Source organism: Rana temporaria, chromosome 1 (genome assembly GCF_905171775.1).
Source record: "Rana temporaria chromosome 1, aRanTem1.1, whole genome shotgun sequence".
NCBI lineage: Eukaryota > Metazoa > Chordata > Amphibia > Anura > Ranidae > Rana > Rana temporaria.
This window is the reverse complement of record NC_053489.1, coordinates 575543114-575569955: the sequence shown is the minus strand read 5'-3', so window position 1 is coordinate 575569955 and position 26842 is coordinate 575543114. Positions and strand designations below refer to the sequence as shown.

The 26842-nt window shown below is 42.8% G+C and overlaps 1 protein-coding gene across 5 annotated transcripts in view; it reads right to left on the bottom strand.

The window, feature by feature from the left end:
* The window catches only part of LOC120922705, a 122651-nt gene that overhangs the window by 11348 nt on the left and 84461 nt on the right, over nucleotides 1-26842 (bottom strand). For 4 of the 5 annotated variants that reach the window (XM_040334756.1, XM_040334764.1, XM_040334750.1 and 1 more), the window contains 5 exons: nucleotides 25452-25531; nucleotides 20660-20723; nucleotides 10441-10481; nucleotides 6272-6334; nucleotides 2631-2678 (listed from right to left, as the gene is read on the bottom strand). In XM_040334756.1, coding sequence (XP_040190690.1) covers nucleotides 2631-2678; nucleotides 6272-6334; nucleotides 10441-10481; nucleotides 20660-20723; nucleotides 25452-25531 — 296 coding nt within the window. Of the gene's footprint in view, nucleotides 1-2630; nucleotides 2679-3728; nucleotides 3881-6271; nucleotides 6335-10440; nucleotides 10482-20659; nucleotides 20724-25451; nucleotides 25532-26842 lie in introns of those variants that run through there. The other variant, XM_040334777.1, reaches the window with a different exon arrangement.

Genomic DNA, 26842 nt, shown 5'->3' with positions numbered 1-26842 from the left:
TGGATCGTCTACCGATGGACTTCATCCCTTGCTGGGACCACATCCTGATGTGCCTGTTTACTTCTCAAATTTGAGTTGCTTAATTGTTGTGCTATTAAAGTTGTAAAACGTCTATACCCAGAGGCGCCTCTCTCCTTGTCGTAACAAAAATGAACACACACTGTGAACATGCATACAAGGAGCAGATGTGCATGCCATGGTCACTTATACAGTATGAGTACAGATTCACTAAGGAACACATTCAAATAATCCCAATATATAACTCTGATAACCGATTGCCTACAAAAGTTAGGACTGAACTATTGGTGAAATATGAATAGAAAATGTATTTACATAAATACAGGCAAGATGCAAGGGAAACCAGCATTTGCACTTAATTTTAAACAGTTTGCTACAAAAAAAAACAGAAGAGAAAAGAAAAAAACATGAATATGCTTATAAAAATAAAAGTGTTTCCTGTAGGCCAGTTAAGTGCATGTAAGCTATCCAAGGCGACCAAATGTCTGGGAATTTATAATGTAAGACCTAAAGTAGTAGTCGTTTTTTTTGTATTGGCAAAAGGAGCCAAAGCTCTCTGCAAAACCTCCTGATAGTTTAAGGTAGACAGCCTCCAAGATTGCCTGTTTGGTAGCTGTAAAACAGTTGTGACAAGTTTCTTCTCATATTTTCAGTAGGGATTCCCTTGAGTCTTTATATAGGTCCTGGAGTAATACAGTTCTAATTAAGTGGTATACCCATATCTAGGGTTGCTGGACCCTAGGACAGGGCCACCAAAAAATTATATATATGTTTCCCTTTATTTTCACCCAGTGATCCTGCCAGACTACTTCTTCTATGGTGACAACTCTCATTCGCCATACTATATCTATAGAGGTGCAAGGTTATCACTATAAAATACAAACATCTCTCCTTCCCATCATCCCCATTTTATAAAAAGTGGGGATGATTTGGTAGTTGACAAAAGACAGCTTGGAAAGCTGATAATATTTGTGATTCAGCTTGATACACACCGGAAGTGACAAGGACACTAGGTTTTTGGCAGGATCAAGAACGTATATGGTTTACTTGCAGAAAATTTATTTAGAGTAAAAAAGACCAAATGCAGACACCCCATCTCAGAACTGGTAAGCTGACATATGATGAATAGTGGAATATAATTTTCTGCTATTCAATGCAAATCCAGATTTTTTAATTCAAACTACATAAAAAGCATACATTATCCAAAACAATAACATAATCTACACAAATATCCTAACACATTTTCCAATTTTTTGGGGGCTTTATTAAATCTTTAAAGTCAAAGAAAATACCTTGAGTAATACCATTAAACAAAATTCTGCCCTTCAAGGTGGCTATAACAAGCAAGCAATTGGATGTTTGATTATTAAAATTACACATGGGCATTTTGCAACTTGGAGACTTTCTCTGAGCCGGACCCAATTATTCATGGGAGACACATTAAATGCATTGCATGTTATCACTTCATAGTCTGTCTTGCAAATATTTTAATGGGTCCTGGTAGACTAGAAAAGAACTAAACTACTAAAACCCCTACCTCAAAGTTATAGAGAGGAAAGAGAGGAAAACATGTTTTAAAGAGGAGCTCCAGTCTGAAAATAAAAAAAATAAAAAATAAAAGTCAGAAGCTACAAATACTGTAGCTGTTAAATTTTAATACACTTACCTGTCCAGGGATCCCGCAATGTCAGGACCTCAAACTGATTCAGCATTCTGTTTTGGGTGCAGACACCTGCACTGTAAGTAAGGGAAACCGGCAGGCTACTCCTACTGCGCATGCGCAAGTTTCACTGCGCTTTCTTAGTGGTCCTAACATCTTCCGGGTGTGTTCCAGAAGGCATTGGGGGAAGGAGGAGGGGACAGAAATGCATGTAAATCTGCGATCTTACCCAGAAGTGGGAGAGGGTAACTGTCAAAACTAGGTAGTCACTCCCCCCCCCTCAAAAAAAGTGTCAAATGTGACAGTGTATGGGGGGAAGGGTGTAACAAGTGGAGCTTCCTCTTTTGGGTGGAGCTCCGCTTAAAGTCCAGCCTGTGGGCCAACCCTGGATTCCTCCACAGATACAGTGGAGTAAGCGCAGCCACCATAGGAGAGGAAGTTGTTATTCAAAGGATCAAATGAAGCCACTACATCTAAGGATTTTTAAGGTGCAATATATTGACATTGGTGTGATGGGTAAGAAGCATTTATGTTATCATGTTAAGCAAAGTTGAGAATTGTTAATATAGATGGTTTATACTGGTCTCTATTCTCAGTAGCACAATATAGGCACCTAAAGGGGCATCAATGACAATGGAAACTCTTCCCCCTCTAAGGTACTGTTTAGTATTTAAATTAATATTTTAAATAAGGCACTTCAAGATATTAAGGCTAAATTCTGATAACTGGGAAATACCCTTTGCTAGGATTCATAGAACATTTTCTTGTTGAACTGGAACTAATGCAGAAACTGTGACAGCGTATATCAGATGATCGTATACTACTGATGATGGCAAAAAAAAAAACATATGGCCAAATGTTGCCTTTGTCTTTGGCACCTATAGACACAGGTATAATATGATTAATAAAATAATATGTTCCTGCAAGGAGGGGAATTTTTTTTTTTACTTACCAGGCTAAAGTTTAGGTTTGAGGTCTTGTTTACTGTTTCTGCTAGTCCCTATGACATGGAAGACAAGTATATTGTATTTATTAATAACTGTGTATTTGATCAACACATATGGCATAAAATAAACTTTATTTGTCCTCTATATTATAGTTTGGAAATACTACAAAGATTTACTTTGGAGAATGTTTATGTGCATTGGCATACATACAGTTACCAAACCCCAGCCAAAACTTATTTTTTTAGAAGTAGACAGAACCTGTCTCTGTTTTTTTTTTAAACCCTATCGTCTATGGGGGGACTTCCCGAAACATACTTTAGCTTTGTTATAGTGTTTCTTGTGCCTCTTTCAGTGACAGCCAGTCCCCTCATTTCTTGGCAGTGAGGTAAACTCTCCCAAACAAGGTGACAGTGAGCAGGTAAAACAAGACAGTAGCACTGACTCTTCCCAAATGTATCCAAATCAAAGAAAAGTTTTGGCTCAAGCTGGGGTTTAAACATTTTAAAAGTAAAAAATATACTCTAAATGTTTTTTAAGAAAGAAGCCAGACTGCCAAATTATTCCTGACTCCTGAGTAGCCGAGACAAGCTAAAATGATGCTTAAATGAGGAGCTAATCTTTGTACAATGTAAATGATAATAGCATATAGCAAATTGATAAAAAATATAATTTATTTGATCGTTTTATAATGTTGCCTGTATTTTTTCATCAGGTATATTTCTATAGTAAACATTACATCGATGCTTGTAAATATAATGAGATGTGGGGAAGAGTTTGATATTGACAATTTTGAGATTACTTTTCCATAGTACAATTAGCTACAGAGGTCAGTAAGGGCTTGTGTAAAGCTCTTTTACTGCATGTTAGGAATATGTAAATACTTAAATGATTATAGTTCAAGCATAGGTTCACACTTTGGGCAATGCAGCTGTTTGGTCGGCCCTTTCCTTGTTAGGAAGAGAGTTTATCAGCCATTTTATTGTCACTAAGGTGTGGGCACCAATAACAGGTAAATAAACATAAATCAGATAAATCAATAACCCTCTTGGACGGTATTCCTGAGTGTGGCTCAGGGTAAAATTACAGTACCATTACAGTACCATTAGCTGTAACCCTGAGCCACACTCGTGAATTGCATTGCAGAATCCTTGTACAGCCTACAGTACTTACCTTGTCACCAGGATCCTGCGATGTCTCCCTGCTGTGTCCTCCGCTGGATCATCTGCCCAATGCTCTGTGTTCCAGGCTCCATTCCCTGCAAGAGTCGTGACGCATGGTGGGTGGAGCCCAGCGGCAAATTCAAAAAGTACAAAAAACATACACAAACACATACAGTACACTGTAATATTACAGATTACATTACTGTATCAAATCATTTCACCTCCCTTTTTTTCCCTAGTGCTTTGTCCAGTGCCCTGCATGCACTTTTCTATTATATACACTGTTCTTTCTGCCTGGAAACTTGTGATTGTCGATTGCAACCAAAAAGTGTCCCTTTACGTCAAAATGGTTTTGGACCAACTAGAAAACAGTGATAGTAAATTAGAACACTTGTCAAATTGAGCGATAGTGAATCATGGGGAAATTCATTTTATTATTATATTATAATTTTTAACATTATTTATAGTTATATATTATATTATAATTTATGATTTTGTGTTTCGAACTTTATCATACCTGGGATGTCTGCTAGACTCTTGTTTGGACAGATTTAAGTGTGTTATTACTATAAATTACAGGCCTATAATATAAAACGCTAAAATTTCAATGTACCGCTCTGAGATTCAAAAATCTGACATAATCATACCGCCAGGGAGGCTACTTTGCTATGAAATGTTAAAGCGGTTGTATACCCTTTTTTTTTTTTTTTGCTTTTACCTACAGGTAAGCCTATAATAAGGCTTACCTGTAGGTAAAAAGAATATCTCCTAAACCTGTATGGTTTTGGAGATATTCCCCTTGCAATGAGCATGCGCTCCTGAGTTTCTTGGCTGAAAGCCCGGCAGACGTCATCGCGACTCCGGCCACTCACAGCGCCGGAGCCGCGATACCCGAAAGACACAGAGGGAAAATGTCCGCTCCCTCGACATGGACTGGGATCAGCTGTGACGCCTCGTTCTAAGGTAAGTATTTCATAATGAGCTAGTATGCGGTGCATACTAGCTCATTATGCCTTTTGCCTTACAGGTTAAAAAAATAAATCAGTGGGTATACAACTGCTTTAATAAGATTGATGTTGTACAAAGATAAAAAGAGAGGCAGAAGACTTCAGTTATTTAGTTCTGTGCCAATACTAGTGCTGAAGTTGCTGTGTATTCATCCCTTTAGATGTGGTACCTTTTCTGCCAGCTGTACTATGAAACCTTGCTTTCTTCTAAATTTGTTGAAAAATCCACTTCGTTCAACCCTTTTAAGGAGCATTGGATGCCTGCAACCCAGCCCTGCACTCTGTGGTTTCATTTTCCGACCCCTATGTAACTATAGCACACTGTAGTAAAGGCAGAAGGTACAGAGAGCACAGCAGGAATCAGACTTTTGACACTCCTGGAAGTGTGAGTGAACACTTTGCAGGAAACGTATCTCATATATAAGACATCAGAGTTCAGTGGCATAGGTGAGGTAAGTATTTCTACTTTTGCCTGCAGGCTGGGCTTAAAAAAAATGTAAATAGAAATTGAGTTGTTTTTGTCCTTAAAAATATATAAAAAATTGGGACTAGTAATCATGGCAGCATTCAGGGCCGGGTTATTGGCTTTTATGGCCCGCAGCGCTTCCCGGGTACCCACCACTGGGCGGAGGGGCGGACCTGGCTGGTTGGAGCCCTATGCCAGTGTGAGATCAGCTCATGATCTTATATCATCTTATGCCTGGACCCTATCCCAATACAGCTGAAGAAAGGGCGGCTGCAGCTAAGAAATATAATTTGCCATTGGAGGACTATAAACCATGCCCAGATTATGGAAGGGGTTATGGAGCTTATCCAATGCTTCCTGAAAAGTCACAAGAAGAAAGAGATCCATGGTACATGTGGAACCATTCTGATTTTAGGAGAAATTGGAAAGGGTCTCTGCACTGGGACATTGATAAGTACCTCTGGCATCGTGCTGATTTTTCACCAGCCCCTGTACACTTTGATTGGATGCTTAAAGTGTTCCTTGGGTTCTTTGGGTCCTCAATGGCACAAGTTCTACCTTTGGAGAAAAGTTTCCATCCCACAAAGTAGGAAGAAACCATATGGTTCCTCTCCACTGACAGCACAGGGATTTGTGTGTTTACACACACAAATCCCAATGCTGGCGCTCATGCACGTGAACGTATGTGGCCTGTGGCGATCATGCCCACCGCCCACACTCACCGGGTCCCCCGCCGTACAGCGGGCATGCGCGCCCTCTGGTGGCTAAACCGGTTAAGACGTACCCGTACGGGATTTCACCCAGGAGAACCATTGTGCTGCAGTATATTTGCGTGACCCAGTCAGAAAGAGGTTAAACATATTTCCAACTAAGCAGCAGAGATGTAAAATATAATATATGTAAAAGTATTATGTAGACATTATAGAAAGTACACAAATTATGCAGTGAAACACAATCTTTTGCACATCGGGATGTTACAAAAGTATCAACATTTATAAAACAACATTACTCACAAAAATGCCCCCCTGTTCCAGAGTTCCAACAGTGATAAAGCGAGCTGATGTTGTAGTACACATCTATAAGACCACAATAAACAAATTCCATTACTTGACATGATAAAACAGTAAAAAATATGAAACTGGAAGCAGGCCCAATTTTTTTATGTAAGTGCATCCATACTAAGTATTGTGTAAAAATATGGGCATTTATTACCTAATACTTTTGTCCCACAAAGATCTCAACACTCCCCCTGACAATGTGTTCATTTGATTTTGTCTCCAACCAAATGGGCGGTGCCATCTTTTGCCAGGATGAGCATGTACTTCCTGGACAAAGATGCTGGCTCAGAGATAACAGAAACGTGTGCTTTGCTGTGTTTGCAAATGTATGACACAAATCAACCACTGCTTCAGCCTCAAACCTTGTGATTCGCTACAAAGGTACAATCAACTCTTTTTACCGGGGAGGAAGGGAGGAAGGGAGCCTGGGGAAGTGCTTAGGGATGAACCCAGACATAATGCTCACATAATGCTGTACTGCTTGCCAACAAGCAGGTAAATCAAGCTATTTGTTTACTTGCAAAAAAGGGGGCTATTTGTTTATTCGTTTAACCAGCCTGTCGGACTTTCCCCGCTTGATCAAAACCTTAGACTATAGCTGGCAGCTATGCATTCGCATGGCGGGCAGTCTCCTCGCTTTTAGACTACAATACCTCAGCAGGGGGAATTTCCTCATCCACACACCCAAGGTGGATGAGGGAATCTTTCCTGCTGAAGTATTATTTATTGAGTGCATGACTGGAGGAATCAAGCCTTTTTTTCTTTCTTTTTTTTTTTAAACCCACTGCTTGAATGAAAAAAATCTCATCTATGGCCTACTTAACGTCATTACTTGCAGTGGCTCACTGCTGCTGAAGTAGAGGGGATAAGCAAGAGATATGCATCTGACATTGCTTTTAAGGAGCACCAGGATGTGATGACGGCTATAAATATGTCTTTAAATGTCTCAACCTTTCAAATATCAGTAAATGAGCCCCTGCATGCCCCTAATAGGAGAATAAGTCCCTGGAAAGGTCTTTTGTTTAGATTGGGATGTATTAAGATGACTAATGTGTTACAGGAGATACTTGAAGTTGTATAAACACATTCGCTGTACACCTGGGTGTCTCCACTGCAGTCGGACAAGCTGTGTTCATATGGAAGGGGCTTAGATGAACTGTCCAAGAAATCACAAATGACAGACATGTAAGAGAAGTCTCTCTGACAGATGTGGTGATGTGGAGCATTTCTGCTGGTGCAATCCGAGGTGCACCTCAGAAGGGCCCAGATTAGATGCAGCAACAATGGAGATTCTGGCCGTAGACCACAAAGAGAGTACTGACTAGATTGTTTTTTGTGACAATTAAAATGTGTAAACCACCACTGTTGAGTAAAGCTTGCACCAGTGTCAGGGAAGCCCAGGAACCCTGTGAGAAATGGGATAAGCTTACTGCAAAAAACAGTGAGACCCTGCTAAGGTAGGGCATACCTGGACGCACACCTGGAAAAAAAGTTGGGCCTATATGACTGACAGTACTCAAAGAGGTGTCCCAACTGAAATGAGTGATGCAGGTGTTCTGCCCTCCGGATCAAAACAAAGGGGGGCAGTATGTGAGTGTGAGGCCCTGCCACTGTGAAAATGGTTATGGGAAGGACACAGGGCTCATACTAATGTGTTTACAGCTTTCTCTGGGTTTTGTAATCCCAGATCATGGCTTGGAGCATAAAGGCTTCAAAGTGTCTTGGGTGTGATGAAGCCTTCAATCCTGTGTCCAGGTCTTGCTGGAGACTTGCAGGCCATGTGCATGAACAGGTGTGGCTTAGCTGAGGCCAGAGGTGGGGGCCATGCAACAAGGTCCTGCAGCAGAGGCTGAGTGAGCCAGGAGAGCCAGAGAGCTGCGTCTGAAGGACCAGGGCAATAGCAGCAGTGCTGCTGACAAGAAAACCCGGTTGGCTGTTCGTTTTACAAAGTGTTCTGAGTCTGGTGATATTGTGCAATTATTATTATGAATGTATTTTATAATAAAGTGTATTCCTAACCAAAATATATTTGGGTCGAGAAGGCAAAGCTAAACCCCCTGTTAAGCTTTTTTTAACTTGCCTTATTTCACCCCCCCCCCCCCCAAATTTAGCTCAGTTTTGTCTATAATCATTAAATTGTGAATTCCGAATACGTTTTTGCCTCTGTATCAATGGTCAATGGTAACAATGGTCACCATGGCAAGTAGAGAAGGCCGATCTCTTTAGTAGGGATACAGACAGCAATGGAAACTTAAAACTAAATGACATAATAAAGAAAAACAGGGTTTGGCCAGAGATACTTTTCTATTTGAAGATTCTTCCTCTGGTATCTGTCTGTACTTCAGACAGTGCAATCCTTTTAAATTACTCTTAATATAAAACCAGCTGCAGGATCAGAATATGTAATGAAGCCATTATGTTGGCACTGCTCAGATCTGAAGTACTAGTTAGGCAGGCTGTGTGATGATGCACCACCCACAGGGTGTGTAAATGACAACCTGTGCTCACAGGAGGTGCGCAGAGTAATGTGAGTGTTGTTCTGCCTCAAGGGGGCTGGTGGCACTGGAGTGAGGAGGAAGCTAAAGAAAATGCTGAAGCGGGAACTTGACAAGAATTTTAACTTAATACAGGAGTGGGGAATGAAAGAAAAATACATAAACATGCCTCTTTGTATTACATATAGTAAAATAGGAGGAACGCTTCTCATTTTAGAATATTGGGCCCCATCAGCCAGATGCATATTCAGAACCACTGGTATATATAGTGCAAATATAGCCTATTATACTGCCATTTCAAGCTTTTTGGACATCAGTGCAGTGTATGGAAAACATTGTGGCTTCTATGGAGTAGGGTGTGGGACCCAAAGAGACAGTAAAACCATACAGGTTATGCTGAGAAGGGACAAAACTTTTTTTAAAGCTCTCCAACCTAATTGCAGCACAGTGAAGCTTTCATAGAATAGAAAGTATTTCCATGTCTTATTTCATTATATATCCACAAAAGAAGGGAATTGTGCTTCAGTTTAGGACAGTGTCAGCGCAATGCAATTTGTTTGTTTTATTTATTTTTTAATATTTATATAAATCAGTATATTACAAATAAATATTTAATAGTGGGTAAACCCATGACACTCGTTTCTAAGGGATTACAGTGGTAGCCATTTGTTCTTTTTACTTATGCACAAGTGAGGAAATCACTACTCTGACTGGTGATTGATGCAAACACTAAATAGATGGCATTCATTTAATAAAGCACAGTGTATTATAAACATTTTTTTTCACACTGGTTTTCAGCTTTTTTTCATCCTTTTTGCATCTCAGTGTTGCTAATCTTTTTTTTTGTTTTGCTACTTCCAATCTACATGAACTCTCTCCAGCATTTGGGCAGCACAGTGGTGTAGTGGTTAGCACTTTCACCTAGCAGCAAAAGGGTCGCAGGTTCCAATCCCGACCACGACACCATCTGCTTAGAGTTTGCATGTTCTCCCTGTGTCTGCGTGGGTTTTCTCCAGGTACTCCAGTTTCCTCCCACACTCCAAAGACATGCTGGTAGGTTAATTGGATCCTGGCCAAACTGGCCCAGTATATATATGTGTGTCCCAAGCGTGTCAAGATCCTACGGGGTAAATGACTGCACCAGCCAGGAAGACACTGGCTGCAAAAAGCGCCTAGAGGCGATTCAGTTTGCATGTGTAGTGCTATACAAGTCATTCATTCATTCAGCATTTACTGCATGACATTTCTCGGGGCATTTTTTGTAACAGGGATAAAAGTGGACCATGCCTCCCTAGTGAATGTTGAAATGGCCACTTTTAGCCTCTATCAGGAGCCCCATGACAAGATGTCAGTGGAGGAACAGAATTGTAAGACAAGGATAGAATGTGGCCACTCTATACGGGCAAGGGCCTGAACATAAAAGGATTATCAGGAATAATTTTAATTAAAGCTGTAGATTTAAAAAAAATTATATTCATTTTTGAGATTATCCAAAAATGTTAGAGCTTATATGCGGTTTTAATTAAAATGTTAATATTTAGTCTTGAACACAATGAAGGCAAATGAGAATGAGACAACAATAAGCAGTGAATACAACAGACCAGTACAGAACTGTAAAATATGACTTACAACTTGCTGGCTGCATCTTCCTTTGTCATCCTGTCTTTTGTCTGTGCAGGAACAGAACATCATTTTAATTTCACTGTTTTACTAATCCAGTTCTATTGACAATTGTTTTTTACTTTCAGTCCTGTCTATGGTAGTAGCAGTTCCATTATGTCAAGGATGTACAAATATCAAGTCAAGGTAAAGTTAATGGATTGTTACAAAATAGCAACTTCTTGCAGTCCCCCGATGTCACTTACTATGAGCAAACTTTCTTATGCCAATGATTTAAAGCAGGGATCTCCAAACTATGGCCCTCCAGCTGTGGTGGAACTACACTTCCCATGAGACATTGTAAAAATCTGACATTCACAGACATGACTAGGCATGATGGGAATTGTAGTTCCTGAACAACTGGAGGGCCGTATTTTGAAGACCCCTGATTTAAAGCCATTTTTATCTGTTTAATAAGCATGCCTCCCTTGTTGTTCTTGTCCTGTAAAGCCTCGTACACACGATCGGATAATCCGACGGGAATTGTGTGATGACAGGTAGACATGTGCACATGTCATGTCTCTCTATGTCGAATCTTCATGTCTCTCTATGTCGAATCTTTTCTCTCTATGTCAAATCTTTTCTCTTTATGTAGAATAATATTGGACTAATAGAGTTAAGGTTAGGCACAATTAAAGTCGAATCTGTCATTGAAGGCTTATGGTGTCTGTCGAATGTTCTAAGAAGAAAAAAAAAAAAGAAGATTCGACAGAATCTTTAAAAAAAATTTTTTGACTTCATGTCTCTCTATGTCGAATCTTCATGTCTCTCTATGTCGAATCTTTTCTCTCTATGTCGAATCTTTTCTCTCTATGTCGACTCTTCTTCATGTCTCTATAATGTCAAATCTTTTCTCTCTATGTCAAATCTTTTCTCTTTATGTAGAATAATATTGGACTAATAGAGTTAGGCCCCTTTCAGATGTCCGCTCCGCCTGTCCGTTATTACAAGTCCGTTAACGGACTTGTAATACATCCCTATGGGATCGCGTCCGTTAGCGGATGGAGCATCCGCTAACATCCGCGTCCGTCGGGATCCAGTTTTCGGACGGAAGAAAACCCTATTTTTCTTCCGTCCGGCGGAACGGAACTGATGCAGACGGACAGACGGTCCGTCTGCATCCGGTTCCCCATAGGGCAGAGCGGAGCTGAGACAGGGCGGTCTCTGCACTTTGGAGACCCCTGATTTAAAGCCATTTTTATCTGTTTAATAAGCATGCCTCCCTTGTTGTTCTTGTCCTGTAAAGCCTCGTACACACGATCGGATAATCCAACGGGAATTGTGTGATGACAGGTAAACATCTGCACACTGAAATATTTTGTTTCGTAATTTCGTTTTCGTCCGAAAAATAAATGTATTTAGTTGCTCCCGAAATTCGTTTTTATTTATTTCGTTTTTTGGAAGAAAAAAATGCATTCGTCCGAAAATCCAAATGAATCTGTCATTGAAGGCTTATGGTGTCTGTCGACTCTTCATGTCTCTCTATGTCGAATCTTCATGTCTCTCTATGTCGAATCTTCATGTCTCTCTATGTTGAATCTTCATGTCTCTCTATGTCGAATCTTCATGTCTCTCTATGTCGAACCTTCATGTCTCTCTACATCGAATCTTCATGTCTCTCTATGTTGAATCTTTTCTCTCTATGTCAAATCTTTTCTCTTTATGTAGAATAATATTGGACTAATAGAGTTAAGGTTAGGCACAATTAAGGTCGAATTTGTCATTGAAGGCTTATGGTGTCTGTCGAATGTTCTAAGAAGAAGAAGAAGAAGAAAAAAAAGAAAGAAAAGAAGATTCGACAGAATCTTTAAAAAAAAAAAAAAAAAATCGACTCTTCATGTCTCTCTATGTCGAATCTTCATGTCTCTCTATGTCGAATCTTTTCTCTCTATGTCAAATCTTTTCTCTTTATGTAGAATAATATTGGACTAATAGAGTTAAGGTTAGGCACAATTAAAGTCGAATCTGTCATTGAAGGCTTATGGTGTCTGTCGAATGTTCTAAGAAGAAAAAAAAAAAAGAAGATTCGACAGAATCTTTAAAAAAAAAAATTTGACTTCATGTCTCTCTATGTCGAATCTTCATGTCTCTCTATGTCGAATCTTTTCTCTCTATGTCGAATCTTTTCTTTCTATGTCGACTCTTCTTCATGTCTCTATAATGTCGAATCTTTTCTCTCTATGTCAAATCTTTTCTCTTTATGTAGAATAATATTGGAATAATAGAGTTAGGCCCCTTTCAGACGTCCGCTCCGCCTGTCCATTATTACAAGTCCGTTAACGGGCTTGTAATACATCCCTATGGGATCGCGTCCGTTAGCGGATGGAGCATCCGCTAACGTCCGCGTCCGTCGGGATCCAGTTTTCGGACGGAAGAAAACCCTATTTTTCTTCCGTCCGGCGGAACAGAACTGATGCAGACGGACAGACGGTCCGTCTCCATCCGGTTCCCCATAGGGCAGAGCGGAGCTGAGACAGGGCGGTCTCTGCACTGTGTGCGGGGACCGCCCTATCCGCCGACAGCTCAGCGGGGATCCCCGATGAGCCGACGGAGACACACGGAGCGGACCCAGAAACGGTCCGCTCCGTGTGAAAGAGCCCTTAAGGTTAGGCACATTCGACCGCAACGCAAACAAAAATAAAGCATTTGTTTATGTCAGATCTTTTGTTTTTCGTTTTCTGTGCTTTCGTTATCATTTGTTAAAACGATAACGAAAATACCTGCAATTCGGACGGAAATGCATTTGGACAAAAACTAATGCACATGTCTAATGACAGGATGTTGTCGGAAAATCTGACCGTTTGTATGCTCCATCAGACAATTGTTGTCCGACTTTCCGCCAACAAATGTGGGATAGCATGCTTTGAAATTGTCCGCCAACAAATGTGTGTTGTCGGATTATCTGAGCATGTATGCACAAGTCCTTCGCCGATTTTAAACTGTGCACTGCATTGCTTTGCATGTACTACATCCCTAAATAAATATATTTTACTTCAACCGGAACGTGCTTCACCATTGTGGTACTATTTCCCTATCACACTTGAGATTCACAGACCCGAGGACCACCTTCCCGAGGACGGATTTTTCATCTGGGACATCAGTGGGATCCAGCTAAGAACAGGACCAGAGAAGTGAAGCCGACAGAGAAGGAAACCACTTGCCCTCTATGCGATTACATTACTGGATGAAGGTAAGGGCAATGTAAAACTACAGCTGGAGGGAGACACTGCATGTAGAAGATTACTAGATTCTTCACATTTCTCAACCATTTCAACAGAGCACCATATAGACTCTGCAGCTATCTGTGTCATTTATGCACCCCCCCCCCTTTTTTATTATTTGTATCCATATTATGATCCCTTGCAATATTAGATTGCTCTTATTTGTTTGATATTTTATTCATTTTTTTTATATATATCACTTAGGATTTGGCCGCTGTGGCCCATCCGACAGGTATTAGGTTGGACCTTTTGAGGTTTGCTATCATAGCCTATCCCTGTATCACCTAGCTCACAGAGTGTCGGCTATCCCAGCCATTTTTTGCTTTTTACCTTATTTCACTGTAGCGCTGATCACTCCTTATCCTCATATTTACCTTCGGAAAAAATGCCAAAGTACAAACACGCATGCTCAGAAGCAATGCTCACCATAACACAACATTAGCAGAAGTTGCCCAAAGGGTGGTGCTAAAGAGCTGAAAAAACACGTAGTTTTGTGTTTGTTGGCCGACAATTCTTTTCTGTTTGTATGCAATAAAACGCCCTGGCCAACGCCCTTCGGACAAAAGTCCTACGCTTTGTCCGCAGAAAATCTGATTGTGTGTATGAGGCTTTAAACTGTAGGCAAGTTGAATACAACCAATGCAATGTTTACTTTGCATTGGTTGTAACAGAAGGCTGAGATAGGCATTTATATTTGCAAAGCTGCTTTGTATCACCAAATAAAAATAAAATACCTATTGTGTCTTAAAAAAAGAGCTATTAATAAGTTAGCTCAGCAATAATATACACTTATTCAAGAGGAACCTCGTCCCTCCCTGAGGTTAATTTTGCTATTACCTGCTTCTTCACTGGATTTTTGTTCAAATAACATGCAGTACTGTAAAATATAATAGTTAATATATAAAATAGGGGCCTATTCAAAAAGTACTAAACAAGCCCAAACCATAGGAAGCACCAGACCAGTAAGAAAGGATAAAGAAAAAAAGAATCATTTAGAAAAATTGTCATTTAAACGGTAGTTCCCTGGATGTGTCACGACATATCATGTAGATACATACATTTCATGGTACAAAGGTTTTTGTTATTACATACAAAACATCATATCAAGAAAATAAGAACAAACATAAGCCCATACATATAAAAAAAAAAGAGCCATCAGACATGACATAGCATCAGTTTGCCTCTTCCCCAGAGCCTCTAATCTAACTAGAACTGGTGACAGTGTAAAAAAAAGGCAGATTGTGGCCCAGACCAAAAGCATTAACATTAGCATGTATTCTTTAAAAGTGGTCTCTGGACAAAACATTATTTTTTTTTTTTAATAAGGGTGAAAGCATGGAACCGCTTTAGGATTTGTACTGCCATCTGCATGCCCATTGCTTTCCACCCTATGATAATTGGCCACCAGAATCAGGAGGTTAGGACAAATTTCCTCAACTGAGACAAAGCAAAAAAATAATAATAATAATAAGGATAATAACTGTCTCACCCTTTTCAAAACTAACAAAAAAAAGGTTTGGCTGAAGTTATGTTAGGATTAATTTCCTGCAAAATTAATATACAAACCTAGAATAATTCTAAACTAACCTTCAAATCTAATTGTGAATATGATGAAGACATGTGTGGGAATGTTTTTATCTCTAGATGCACATCTAGTCAGCACTCCAGTTAACGAATTATAAAAAAGGAAAGGGTCTTGCCCTCTGTGACTACAATATGAGGCAGCTGGAGGAGCTGAGATAAACAGAAGCTCTGAGATCATTGTTTCACATCATTAACCTTGCCTTTGCCTGTGGTATCTATCCCTCGGAAAGCACACTGCACCGAAATATGGATCGCTGTTAAGAGTGTTTTATAAGCTCTTTTATGCAATTAATATAGTATTTCTAGAACCTTGTGAGCTATCGGAATGTGTCAAGGGAAGGCAACTATGTCCAGAAAATGTGTCCTTTATAACAGACTGGTGATATTGTCCATAGCAACCAGATTATTTTATTTTAATGAAGCCATGTTTAACAAAATGTTATCATTTTACATTTACTGTTCCACCACAGAGAGGAGGAATAAAGAAAAGAAAAGGCGGGGAGGCCATAGGATAAAAGGGATGGAGTTGGATTACAGTAGGTGTTTGTGATATTGTTCTTTTAGCACGACAGCGTCGCGCTGATACTCGGCGACATGGTGCCGAGATCTCGCCGACATCTTGCACTCACTGGAATAGTGACAGCACATCCCAGCAAGCGCGTCATAGAAGCGACGGGAGATCCGACTTGGATTCCCGCCAATTCTACACGTGTGCGGCGTTTGCTATGAATCCTGAGGGGGAAGTCCCCGCCGGATTTTAAATAAAAATCCAGCATGGGTCCCCCCTCAGGAGCATACCGGGCCCTTAGGTCTGTTATGGGTTGTAAGGAGAGCCCCCCTACGCCGAAAAAAACGGCGTAGGGGGTCCCCCTACGATCCATACCAGACCCGTATCCAAAGCACGCTACCCGGCCAGCCAGGAAGGGAGTGGGGACGAGCGAGCGCCCCCCCCTCCTGAGCCGTACCAGGCTGCATGCCCTCAACATGGGGGGGTTGGGTGCTCTGGGGCAGGGGGGCGCACTGTGGCCCCCCCACCTCAGAGCACCCTGTCCCCATGTTGATGAGGACAGGGCCCCTTCCCGACAACCCTGGCCGTTGGTTGTCGGGGTATGCGGGCGGGAGGCTTATCGGAATCTGGGAGCCCCCTTTAATAAGGGGGCCCCCAGATACCGGCCCCCCCACCCTAAGTGAATGAGTATGGGGTACATCGTACCCCTACCCATTCACCTGCAAGAAAAGTGGTAAAAACACAAATAAACCACACAGTGTATTAAAATATTTTATTAGTCTGCTCCGGAGGCCGCCCCCTGTCTTCTTTATTAGCTCTTTTACCAGGGGGGGCTTCTTCTTTGACGTCTTCGGGTGGGTGGGGGCCGCCGTCTGGTTCTCTTCCACCGCCGGGGGGGGGTGGCTTTTAAAAAAGCCCCCACCCCCCCGGCGGGTTTCCTCCGGCGTCTTCGGCGGGGCTCTTCTTCTTACGCTATCCCGACGGGTCTTCTCCGCTATCCGGGGGGTCTCGCCGCTCTCCGCTGTTGACTCGTCGCACCCCGGTTCTTCGTCTCGCAGTCCGGTCCCTTCTTCCGTGCTGTACGTCTTCTTCCGTGCTGTGAGTTCTTCTTCCGCGCTGTGACGTCATGTTCTTCACTTCTCTTCTTCTCCCGATGTTGACTCGCCGGTCCTCCTCGCTGAAATGACGGATGCGCGCCTTGCATCGGACCTATATAGGCCTCACAGTCCCATCATGCTCTGTACCTACCCATGTGATACCTACAGTACCCATGTGGGTAGGTATCACATGGGTAGGTACAGAGCATGATGGGACTGTGAGGCCTATATAGGTCCGATGCAAGGCGCGCATCCGTCATTTCAGCGAGGAGGACCGGCGAGTCAACATCGGGAGAAGAAGAGAAGTGAAGAACATGACGTCACAGCGCGGAAGAAGAACTCACAGCACGGAAGAAGACGTACAGCACGGAAGAAGGGACCGGACTGCGAGACGAAGAACCGGGGTGCGACGAGTCAACAGCGGAGAGCGGCGAGACCCCCCGGATAGCGGAGAAGACCCGTCGGGATAGCGTAAGAAGAAGAGCCCCGCCGAAGACGCCGGAGGAAACCCGCCGGGGGGGTGGGGGCTTTTTTAAAAGCCACCCCCCCCCGGCGGTGGAAGAGAACCAGACGGCGGCCCCCACCCACCCGAAGACGTCAAAGAAGAAGCCCCCCCTGGTAAAAGAGCTAATAAAGAAGACAGGGGGCGGCCTCCGGAGCAGACTAATAAAATATTTTAATACACTGTGTGGTTTATTTGTGTTTTTACCACTTTTCTTGCAGGTGAATGGGTAGGGGTACGATGTACCCCATACTCATTCACTTAGGGTGGGGGGCCGGTATCTGGGGGACCCCTTATTAAAGGGGGCTCCCAGATTCCGATAAGCCTCCCGCCCGCATACCCCGACAACCAACGGCCAGGGTTGTCGGGAAGGGGCCCTGTCCTCATCAACATGGGGACAGGGTGCTCTGAGGTGGGGGGGCCGCAGTGCGCCCCCCTGCCCCAGAGCACCCAACCCCCCCATGTTGAGGGCATGCAGCCTGGTACGGCTCAGGAGGGGGGGGGGGCGCTCGCTCGTCCCCACTCCCTTCCTGGCTGGCCGGGTAGCGTGCTTTGGATACGGGTCTGGTATGGATCGTAGGGGGACCCCCTACGCCGTTTTTTTCGGCGTAGGGGGGCTCTCCTTACAACCCATAACAGACCTAAGGGCCCGGTATGCTCCTGAGGGGGGGACCCATGCCGGATTTTTATTTAAAATCCGGCGGGGACTTCCCCCTCAGGATTCATAGCAAACGCCGCACACGTGTAGAATTGGCGGGAATCCAAGTCGGATCTCCCGTCGCTTCTATGACGGCTCTGTCTCCATCGCGGCAAGCCAGCTCGGCGCTGGCTCCCGCGATGGGGCTCGTAGGTGCTCAATCTCGCCGAGAAAGAGAGCGAGATTGACACAAAATCGGGTTCACCTACTGTAGGTGGGGATAGGTTGAGCTGAGCATCCTCCGTCTCTCTCGGATATGGTTAATGGGAAAGTAGAGTTCACCATGTGTTGGATGCAGATTCTTGGTAATGCGGCCAGCAGGCCCAGGTGTGAGTTAACATGGAAGGGTTAACATGAGCTATACATATGAGCTCTCTCATTTCTTCAACTTCCTGAGTGCATTTAAACCAGTCAGCAAGTTTCGGAGAGTCTGTGGAGCAGTATTCACATTTTAGTGCTGTACAGTATGGCCCGGATTCACGTAGCACTTACGCCGACGTATATCAAGATACGCCGCGTAAGTGCACATATGCGCCGTCGTATCTATGCGCCTGACTCTGAAAGCAAGATACGCCTGAAACTAGGCTTCATCCGACCGACGTAAGTTTCCTACGCCGTCGTATCGTGGGCGCATATTTACGCTGGCCGCAAGGGGCGCTCCCATTGATTTACGATTTGAATATGCAAATGAGTGAGATACGCCGATTCACGAATGTACTTGCGCCCGGTGCATTAATATACGCGGTTTACGTAAGGCTTACGTCCGGCGTATAGTTATTCCCCATCTATGAGGCGCAACTCATGCAAAAGGTATGGACCAGGGAACAGCCGTCGTATTTTACGTCGTTTACGTAGTAGTACATGAATAGGGATGGGCGTAGGTTACGTTCACGTCGTAGGCAGTGATTTAACGTATCTTAGGCGTTCGTTCCGACATGATTTTGAGCATGCGCACTGGAAAAGGTCCATGAGCCGGCACATGCGCCATTCGTTATTCGTATCTTGATGGCGCTCGGCCCATCATTTACATGGGGTCACGCCTCATTAGCATGGCTCACGCCCACTGCCACTTACGACGAGTTACGCCGAGGGAACCCAGCGTAGATTTGGGAGCAAGTGCTTTGTGAATACTGTGCTCGCCGCTCTGCGCTACGTCGGCGTAGCGTAGATTCGATACGCTACGCCGGCATAACTATGCGCCGCTGTATGTGAATCCGGGCCAATGTGTTTAAGGACATATGAATTCGGAACACAGAATTCAGTGAAGCCTTAGGGAACCCCTTCCTAAAAAATTCCTGAGGCATTTAAAATCATACCCAGTGCAGGAAATTCTTCATGGGATTAGGGTTTAAGCAGAGAGGATTTTGAGCAACAGAGGCTGTGCTCTGCATTCTTTTTAGTTGCTGACTCTGGATTGGACACAGTGGGACACCTTTAGAGATCGTTGGAACCTTGAAAGATAAATATTCGTTAGAGGATAGTAAAGTAATTTTTGTGTAGAGTGGGTAAAAGGGCCCCAAAAACCAGTTCACATTGAGGAAGGGACAACCACCTAGGTCCATGGTAGGTGTGACATTAGCACTTACTTCCAAACACCCCCTTCTGGGCACTGGGGGTGCCAAAGAGGCTGGCGCCTTTCAGTGTTAGGGTTCTGCATGCAGACCTCTCCCATGTTATGGGAATACCAGATCTACATGCCTGCCTGACAGTATTGTTGAAACTGTTCTTATTCACAGTTTCAGCACCACGGATAGCAAGTATCAGTGAATGACTGAATGGATTCCTATTATTTAACAGGATTTGTCCAAAACAGATTCACCCAAAGGTGAAAAATAGCTGCCACGGTTCTATGAAGATTCATCTTGGCATGTTTTAACATAACAGTTCACCTGCCAGATTTGTCCTGCCATTTGCTGGGTAAATCTTATTGAATCTTACTCCTCTTCTGTGACCCAACATCCATTGTGGAATCAATAGTAGCTATGCCACTCCAACCTGGCCTCTTTTCTTGTACCACCAATTCCAATCAGATGCATGTCCAGGAGAACATCCCTGCCCATCTGTGCCGCTTGTCAAGTAGAGATGAACTGGCCACACACTGATGTCACCAATAAAAAAACAGCTTTACTATAATAAATAAATACTGATCTCCATGATTAAGCCCTTAGTGGGGTGAAATGCGTTGAAGCGCGGGGGGTGAGCATGTGAGACTCTATGTTGTGAATCCTCTATTTATTATATTAATGCTGGTTTTACATTGACAATGGCATGCCTGGTTCATTCCTTTTAGCATCCATTTTATTTCAAACCAGGCTCAACTAAACTGACCGTACTAACCATTGCCAATGGCACACAATGAAACATTACTGCAATAGTGTTTGTGTTGTTAATCCTACATCCCTAATAATGTAATGTGAAATTACATGGGTGACATCCTCATGACTCACTCCCAATTCTATGACGTTACTGCCATTACACAACATGTCAACAGCCTGTAAATAACAAGCGCAAAAAAAAAAACAATCGCTATTGTAACATTTTGCTATCTATTTAACTTAGTTTCCCTTACAGATTGATTACCTGTATAGTCTGAATCACAGAGATTGCTCCTGTTTCCTAATGAAAAGGTTGATGGTCCTGCAGTCTGCAAAACATTGAACAGGAGAAAATGATGGACATTTGTCACAGCAAAAATAGACTTCTTAAGGCAGTTGTTACTAGAATACTGGCAGTTATACGCAGGCTAAGATGTACTGTCAGTTTAACTTCATTAGGTCTTGTGATTTATCACTGAGCAGTGCTATTATGACTGGTGTAACTACCTAGCAGCCGGGTTTCCTTCATTTATCCACCAGACTAGGATTACATTCAAGGAACTGATCGTTTTTATGCAAAAGTATAACAATTTCCTATTATTTTTTGGGTCCTATTCTCTAATACTTGATTGCCATAAAAGTCCAGGGTATTGCCGGTTGTACTGCCCTATCAGTGGCCCTTCTCATTACATATACAGACTTTGGTTCCTGTGCTGTCTGTACTGTGTACAAATGCATGCAGTATATTGCCTTATTAATTAAAGAAATTGTAAAGGCAGGCGGTTCTTTATCTTAATGCATTCTATGCATTAAGAAAAAACCTTCTGTGTGTAGCAGCCTCCCAGCACCCCCTTATTACTTACCTGAGCCCGGTCTCTCTCCAGCGATGTCCACAAGTGTCTTAGTCACCCAGGACTCTCCTGATTGTCTGAGACACAGCAGCAGAGCCATTTGCTCCTGTGGCTGTCAATAAAAGTCAGTTAGCCAATCAGGGGAGATAGGGGCGGGGCTGGGTCAGGGCTTGTGTTTAAATGGACACATGGAGCTGCAGCTTGGCTCAGGTAGCATGCTGCATGCTGTGGGAGCACTCAACAGGAGGAAGGGGCCAGGAGCAGCGAAGAGGGACCTGAGAAGAGGAGGATCCAGGCTGCCCTGTGAAAAACCAACTGCACAGAGAACATGTTTGTTACTTTCTATTTATCTTTAAAAGGAGACTTTGCAATCACTTTAAGGCATCTAGCTCAGGTCTTTTTCTTGCAGAATGGATCATAGAAATTAAAATAAATGTAAAATTTTCCCTTATATTGCAGGTTTATAAAGCTGAGTTTAATTTTCGTGCTATGTCACTTTCTACCCTATGCATTTGTACACAGTACAGACAGTACAGGAAGAAAAGTCTGTATATGTAATGAGAAGGGCCACTGATAGGGCAGTACAACCGGCCCTGTTGTACAGAGCTCGGCCCCATCAGCTACACAGTGGGGCCTGGGCAGTATTACAGTTCATTGCTGTATTAAATAAAATAAAAAATATAAATATATATATAAAAAAAATATATAAATAAAATAAAAAATAAAATAAAAAATCGTGCTTGCTAAACTTCTACCCCACTCCTACTTGTTAATGGAGCACGGTTATATAATTTCAATGGGCCCCATCAGGACAACAGAGGGGCCCAGGTGAGTGCAGAGGAGGTAACATTTCTTAATTTTTAGGACATATGTACATAATGCCGCCTCACTACTCAATTAGTCCCAGCCTATCTCCGTCCCGTGCCCGGAACCTGCCTCCAGTTCTCAGGTGCTGAGATACGAGGTGGCAGGCGGCTGACAGGGAACATTTGAAAGAGAACGTGGCTGCACTGGACACAGTCAGTGGAGAATAGAGCATAGAATCCTCACTGTGTCCTTTGATATAATTCACAGCACAGTAGGCTGTTATCGGTATTACCATAATCATCACAGGCAGCACAGTAAGCAGGGGCTCTATCGTGGCTCTGTGCCACATAGCTGCTGAGGGTGCTGACTTTGTCATGGCTTTGCTGTGTTACAGTCCGTTACATACAGCACAGCCATAAGTTCACAAAGTCAGCAAATAACAGCCATGTGGCACAGACTCATGATATAGCACCTGCTTACTCTGCTGCCTGTGATGATTATTGTAATGCTGATGATCATAAGACGGTGAGATGTTACTTTTCACTTTAGTTGGGGGAGCAGTAAACATGTGCTGTGGAGCTGCATTTGTACCACCTCCCAAACCAATCCCCTTTGACCACTTCCTGTCCAGCGACGTACGAGGACCTCGTTGGATTTGAAGGGTGATATTCTTCACTGCAGCATTAATTGAGATAAAATTAAAGATACAATGTAAATTGTACAGTGTAATTTTTTATTATTTTTAATAAAATAAAAATACATTTAAACTGCCCCAGCTCCTTCGTGCTTATGCGCAATTGCGAACGCACATGGCCCCTCACGCATGTGTAAACAAACATTTTGTTTCAAGCCAGGGTCAGGGGGCGGGACAGGGGTGAGGTCAACATGATGGGGGCCCCATCATGTAGGCTATATGGGGCCCCATCATTTCTAACAGCACCCCTGGTATTGTCTGCTCTCATGTATACATAAGTATATTTACAAACTATGGACAAAAATACTTATCATGATATCCTATTAATTGTGAGACTGATTTACTAAAGAGTTTGAGAAGATTTGTTTTAAATATTAAATTTTTCATCTGCACAAGATTGGATAATTAAATGAAACATTCAAACAATTTATGTGAAAATTCTCAAACCCTTTAGTAAAACAGCCTCACTATGTTTTGTTTTAATTTTCTAATTGCTTCCCTGTAAAAAATTGTCAGAGACATTCTTTGTGTGTCTTTGGATGTACACAGCCTAGTTCCGGAGCGTGCCTGCATGGCTTCTTATAAGCACACCCACATGAAGAAGATGCGAACAGCACCAGTGGGGGACCGCTAAAGTGGAGGTAAGGGACCGTTGTGTGAAATATTGTTGCACAGAGCAGGTAAGTATAAACCTATTTTTTATTGTAATAAAAAAAAGATAAGATTTAGTATCACTAAAGTTTGCATACCCTGGCAGAAATCGTGAAATTTTGTCATTGATAATAAAAATATGAATGATCCTGCCAAAAACTTATTTTTAAGGATAGTAATCATATTATCACATAGTTGTTTGGCTCCATTTTAAATCATAATGAAAATAGAAATCACCCAAATGGCCCTGATCAAAAGTTTACATACCCTGGAATGTTTGGCTGTGGTACAGACATTAAAGATTTATTTCCCTCATTTGTGGCTTTTTAAATTGCAATTAGTGTCTGTGTATAAATTGCCAACAAGTTTGTTAGCTCTCATGTGGATACTGAGCCATGGGAAGCAGAAAAGAACTGTCAAAAGATCTGCATAACAAGGTAAAACTTTATAACGATGGAGAATGATATTAAAAGATATCCACAGCCTTGAATATGCCAGTCAGTACTGTTTAATCACTTATTAAAGTGGAGGTTGACCCAAAAACTCAATTTTTAACATTAGATTGAGGCTCGTTTTGTGAAGGGGAATCGGGTGTTTTTTTATAAATCGAAGCAGTACTTAACGTATTAGAGATAGATCTTCTCCGCCGCTTCCGGGTATGGGCTGCGGGACTGGGCGTTCCTATTTGATTGACAGGCTTCCGACAGGCTTCTGACGGTCGCATACAGCGCGTCACGATTTTACGAAAGTAGCCGAACGTCGGTGCGCAGGCGCCGTATAGAGCCGCACCGACGTTCAGTTTCTTTCGTCTACTCGTAACGCGATGTATGCGACAGTCAGAAGCCTGTCGGAAGCCTGTCAATCAAATAGGAACGCCCAGTCCCGAAGACCATACCCGGAAGCGGCGGAGAAGATCTATCTCTAAAACGGTAAGTACTGCTTCGATTTAAAAAAAAACACCCAATTCCCCTTCACAAAACGAGCCTCAATCTAATGTTAAAAATTGTTTTTCGGGTGAACTCCCGCTTTAAGAAATGGAAAATTTGGGATCTCTTGATACCAAGCCAAGGTCAGGTAGACCATGAAAGATTGCAGCCACAAATGCTAGAAGAATTGCTTGGGATACAAAGAAAAAACCACAGGTAACCTCAGGAGAAATACGGGCTGCTCTGGGAAAAGATGGTGTAGTTGTTTTAAGGAGCACAATATGACAAAAATAAGCTGTATGGTCGAGTTGCCAGAAAAAAGCCTATACTGTGCCAATATCACAAAAAAGTCAGATGAGGCCTGTAAAGGTGTCATCTGGCATATTGTAACCTATTTTTTTTGTGGCATCTGAGCAGTAAACGAAAAATCACCATCCAGTAGTGTGCAGTATGCTTAAAAAAAACACGTCTCCCCCTTTACGGTCTATGTTGTTAGCATGTGTAAGATAGCCTCAGCCTTACACCACTCCACAAGCCACGCCCTCCTGCATGTTATGCCCCACCCACCGGGGCATAGTTATATGACTAAGCCCCGGCAGGTGGGGAAAAACATGTCAGAGGGCGTGGCTTATCGGCACCCCATTCCTGAGCACCAGAAGGACAATATATATCCTCCTTTATTTGCTTAGAGCAGCACTACATGTATAAGCAGGTCACAAAGAGCAAAGTCACAGCCTACAACCAAGCTATACTCACTTCAGAAGCACCCTGTAGCTGCCGTTTCTTCTGCTACAGACACCACAAAAACCTGGTACTTCAGGTACAGAGCAGTATGTGACCTCCACCGTTGGTGCAACGCTCAAACCTATCAGGAAATTGCTAGATTTCAGAAGCTGTCACATGACAAAAGGGGTGACACCATCACTCCCTGTAGGTTCTGACACCACCAGGTATTTCAAGATGAATATTGTGAAGAAAGGGGTGGTGGGATAGCACTGTGAAGGTGAATATAACTGGATTGAGAGGTAGGCTTTAACGAGAGTCTGCCACTTTGTCCTGAATAGCCTAGGTGACAGGGTCTCCTTAAAGGACAGACACATGTTTGTAGCTTAAGAAGCACTTTATTACCTGGGGCCTAGGTCTTATATGCATTGGACTAGCCACTGTCCGGTAGCAGGCTGAGTATGATGATCTGGGCAAAACGGGCCCTGTACAAAAGACACATGTAACCATAGGTTAAAACAAAATCATAAGCATACGTGCGTCAACAAATATACCACAACACACTCTTAAAAACATACTGTGTTAAGAAGACAATCAATTAATTAAATGTATCATGTTAAGCACAAAATCATATATACTGTGTACCAACTAATAACTATAAATATGTCGGGCAGTCTTGATTTCCAACATGTATAGAAAAAACTTGAGATAGTATTACAACAAATTTTTAATTGTCCATTGAGGAACACAATTCACAGTTTAGCACTTCTTAAACATTCTTAAACTGCCACCAACAGGAGGTTGGGACACTGGCAATATAAAACATTAAAGTATATGCGAACCCCTACCTTGTAAAACAATCCATTCAGTTTAAAATGATGAACAGAGGACAGTTACACCCAGTGCTTTAAGTGGGCCAAAAGAGGTGCCGGTACTCTATTAGGCGCCGGTGCTCCCCCCCCCCCCCCCCAATACTGAACATGAAAATACCCTTAGAAAGTACCCTGAAAAAGAGCTACTGTAGAAAGAGCTACTGAACATAAATGCTAAATTCAGGTAAGTGCTTTTTACAGGGAAAGGGGCGACAATGGGCACAGTGGCGACAAAGGGCACAGAGGTGACAATTGGCACAGTGGCATCATGGGGCACAGTGGTGACAATGGGCACAGTGGCAACAATTGAGGGGCACAGTGGCTGCATTTGATGGCATGGCACAGTGGTGACAATTGATGGAACAGTGGCTGCGTTTGATGGCATGGCACAGTGACTGCGTTTGATGGCATGGCACAGTGGTGACAATTGATGGCACAGTGGCTGCGTTTGATGGCACAGTAGCTGCGTTTGATGGCATGGCACAGTGGTGACAATTGATGGCACAGTTGCTGTTTGATGGCATGGCACAGTGGTGACAATTGATGGCACAGTGGCTGCGTTTGATGGCACAGTGGCTGCGTTTGATGGCATGGCACAGTGGTGACAATTGATGGCACATTTGCTGTTTGATGGCATGGCACAGTGGTGACAATTGATGGCACAGTGGCTGCATTTGGTGGCATGGCACAGTGGTTGCATGTGATGGGCACAGTGAGGCTTAAATTTTTTTTTTTTTGCGCCCCTCCCCCCCAATTTTGAGCACCAGCCGCCACTGTTCCAGACATTTGTAATGTTTGTAGATCCTGGGACACACACACACACATATGTGTGAAGGTAAAGTGTCTGCAGGGAAAAGTCAGGGAAGGGAGGAGGAGAGATAACAACCATCTGAGAGGAGCAGTGTGACAGGCAAAGATGAATGG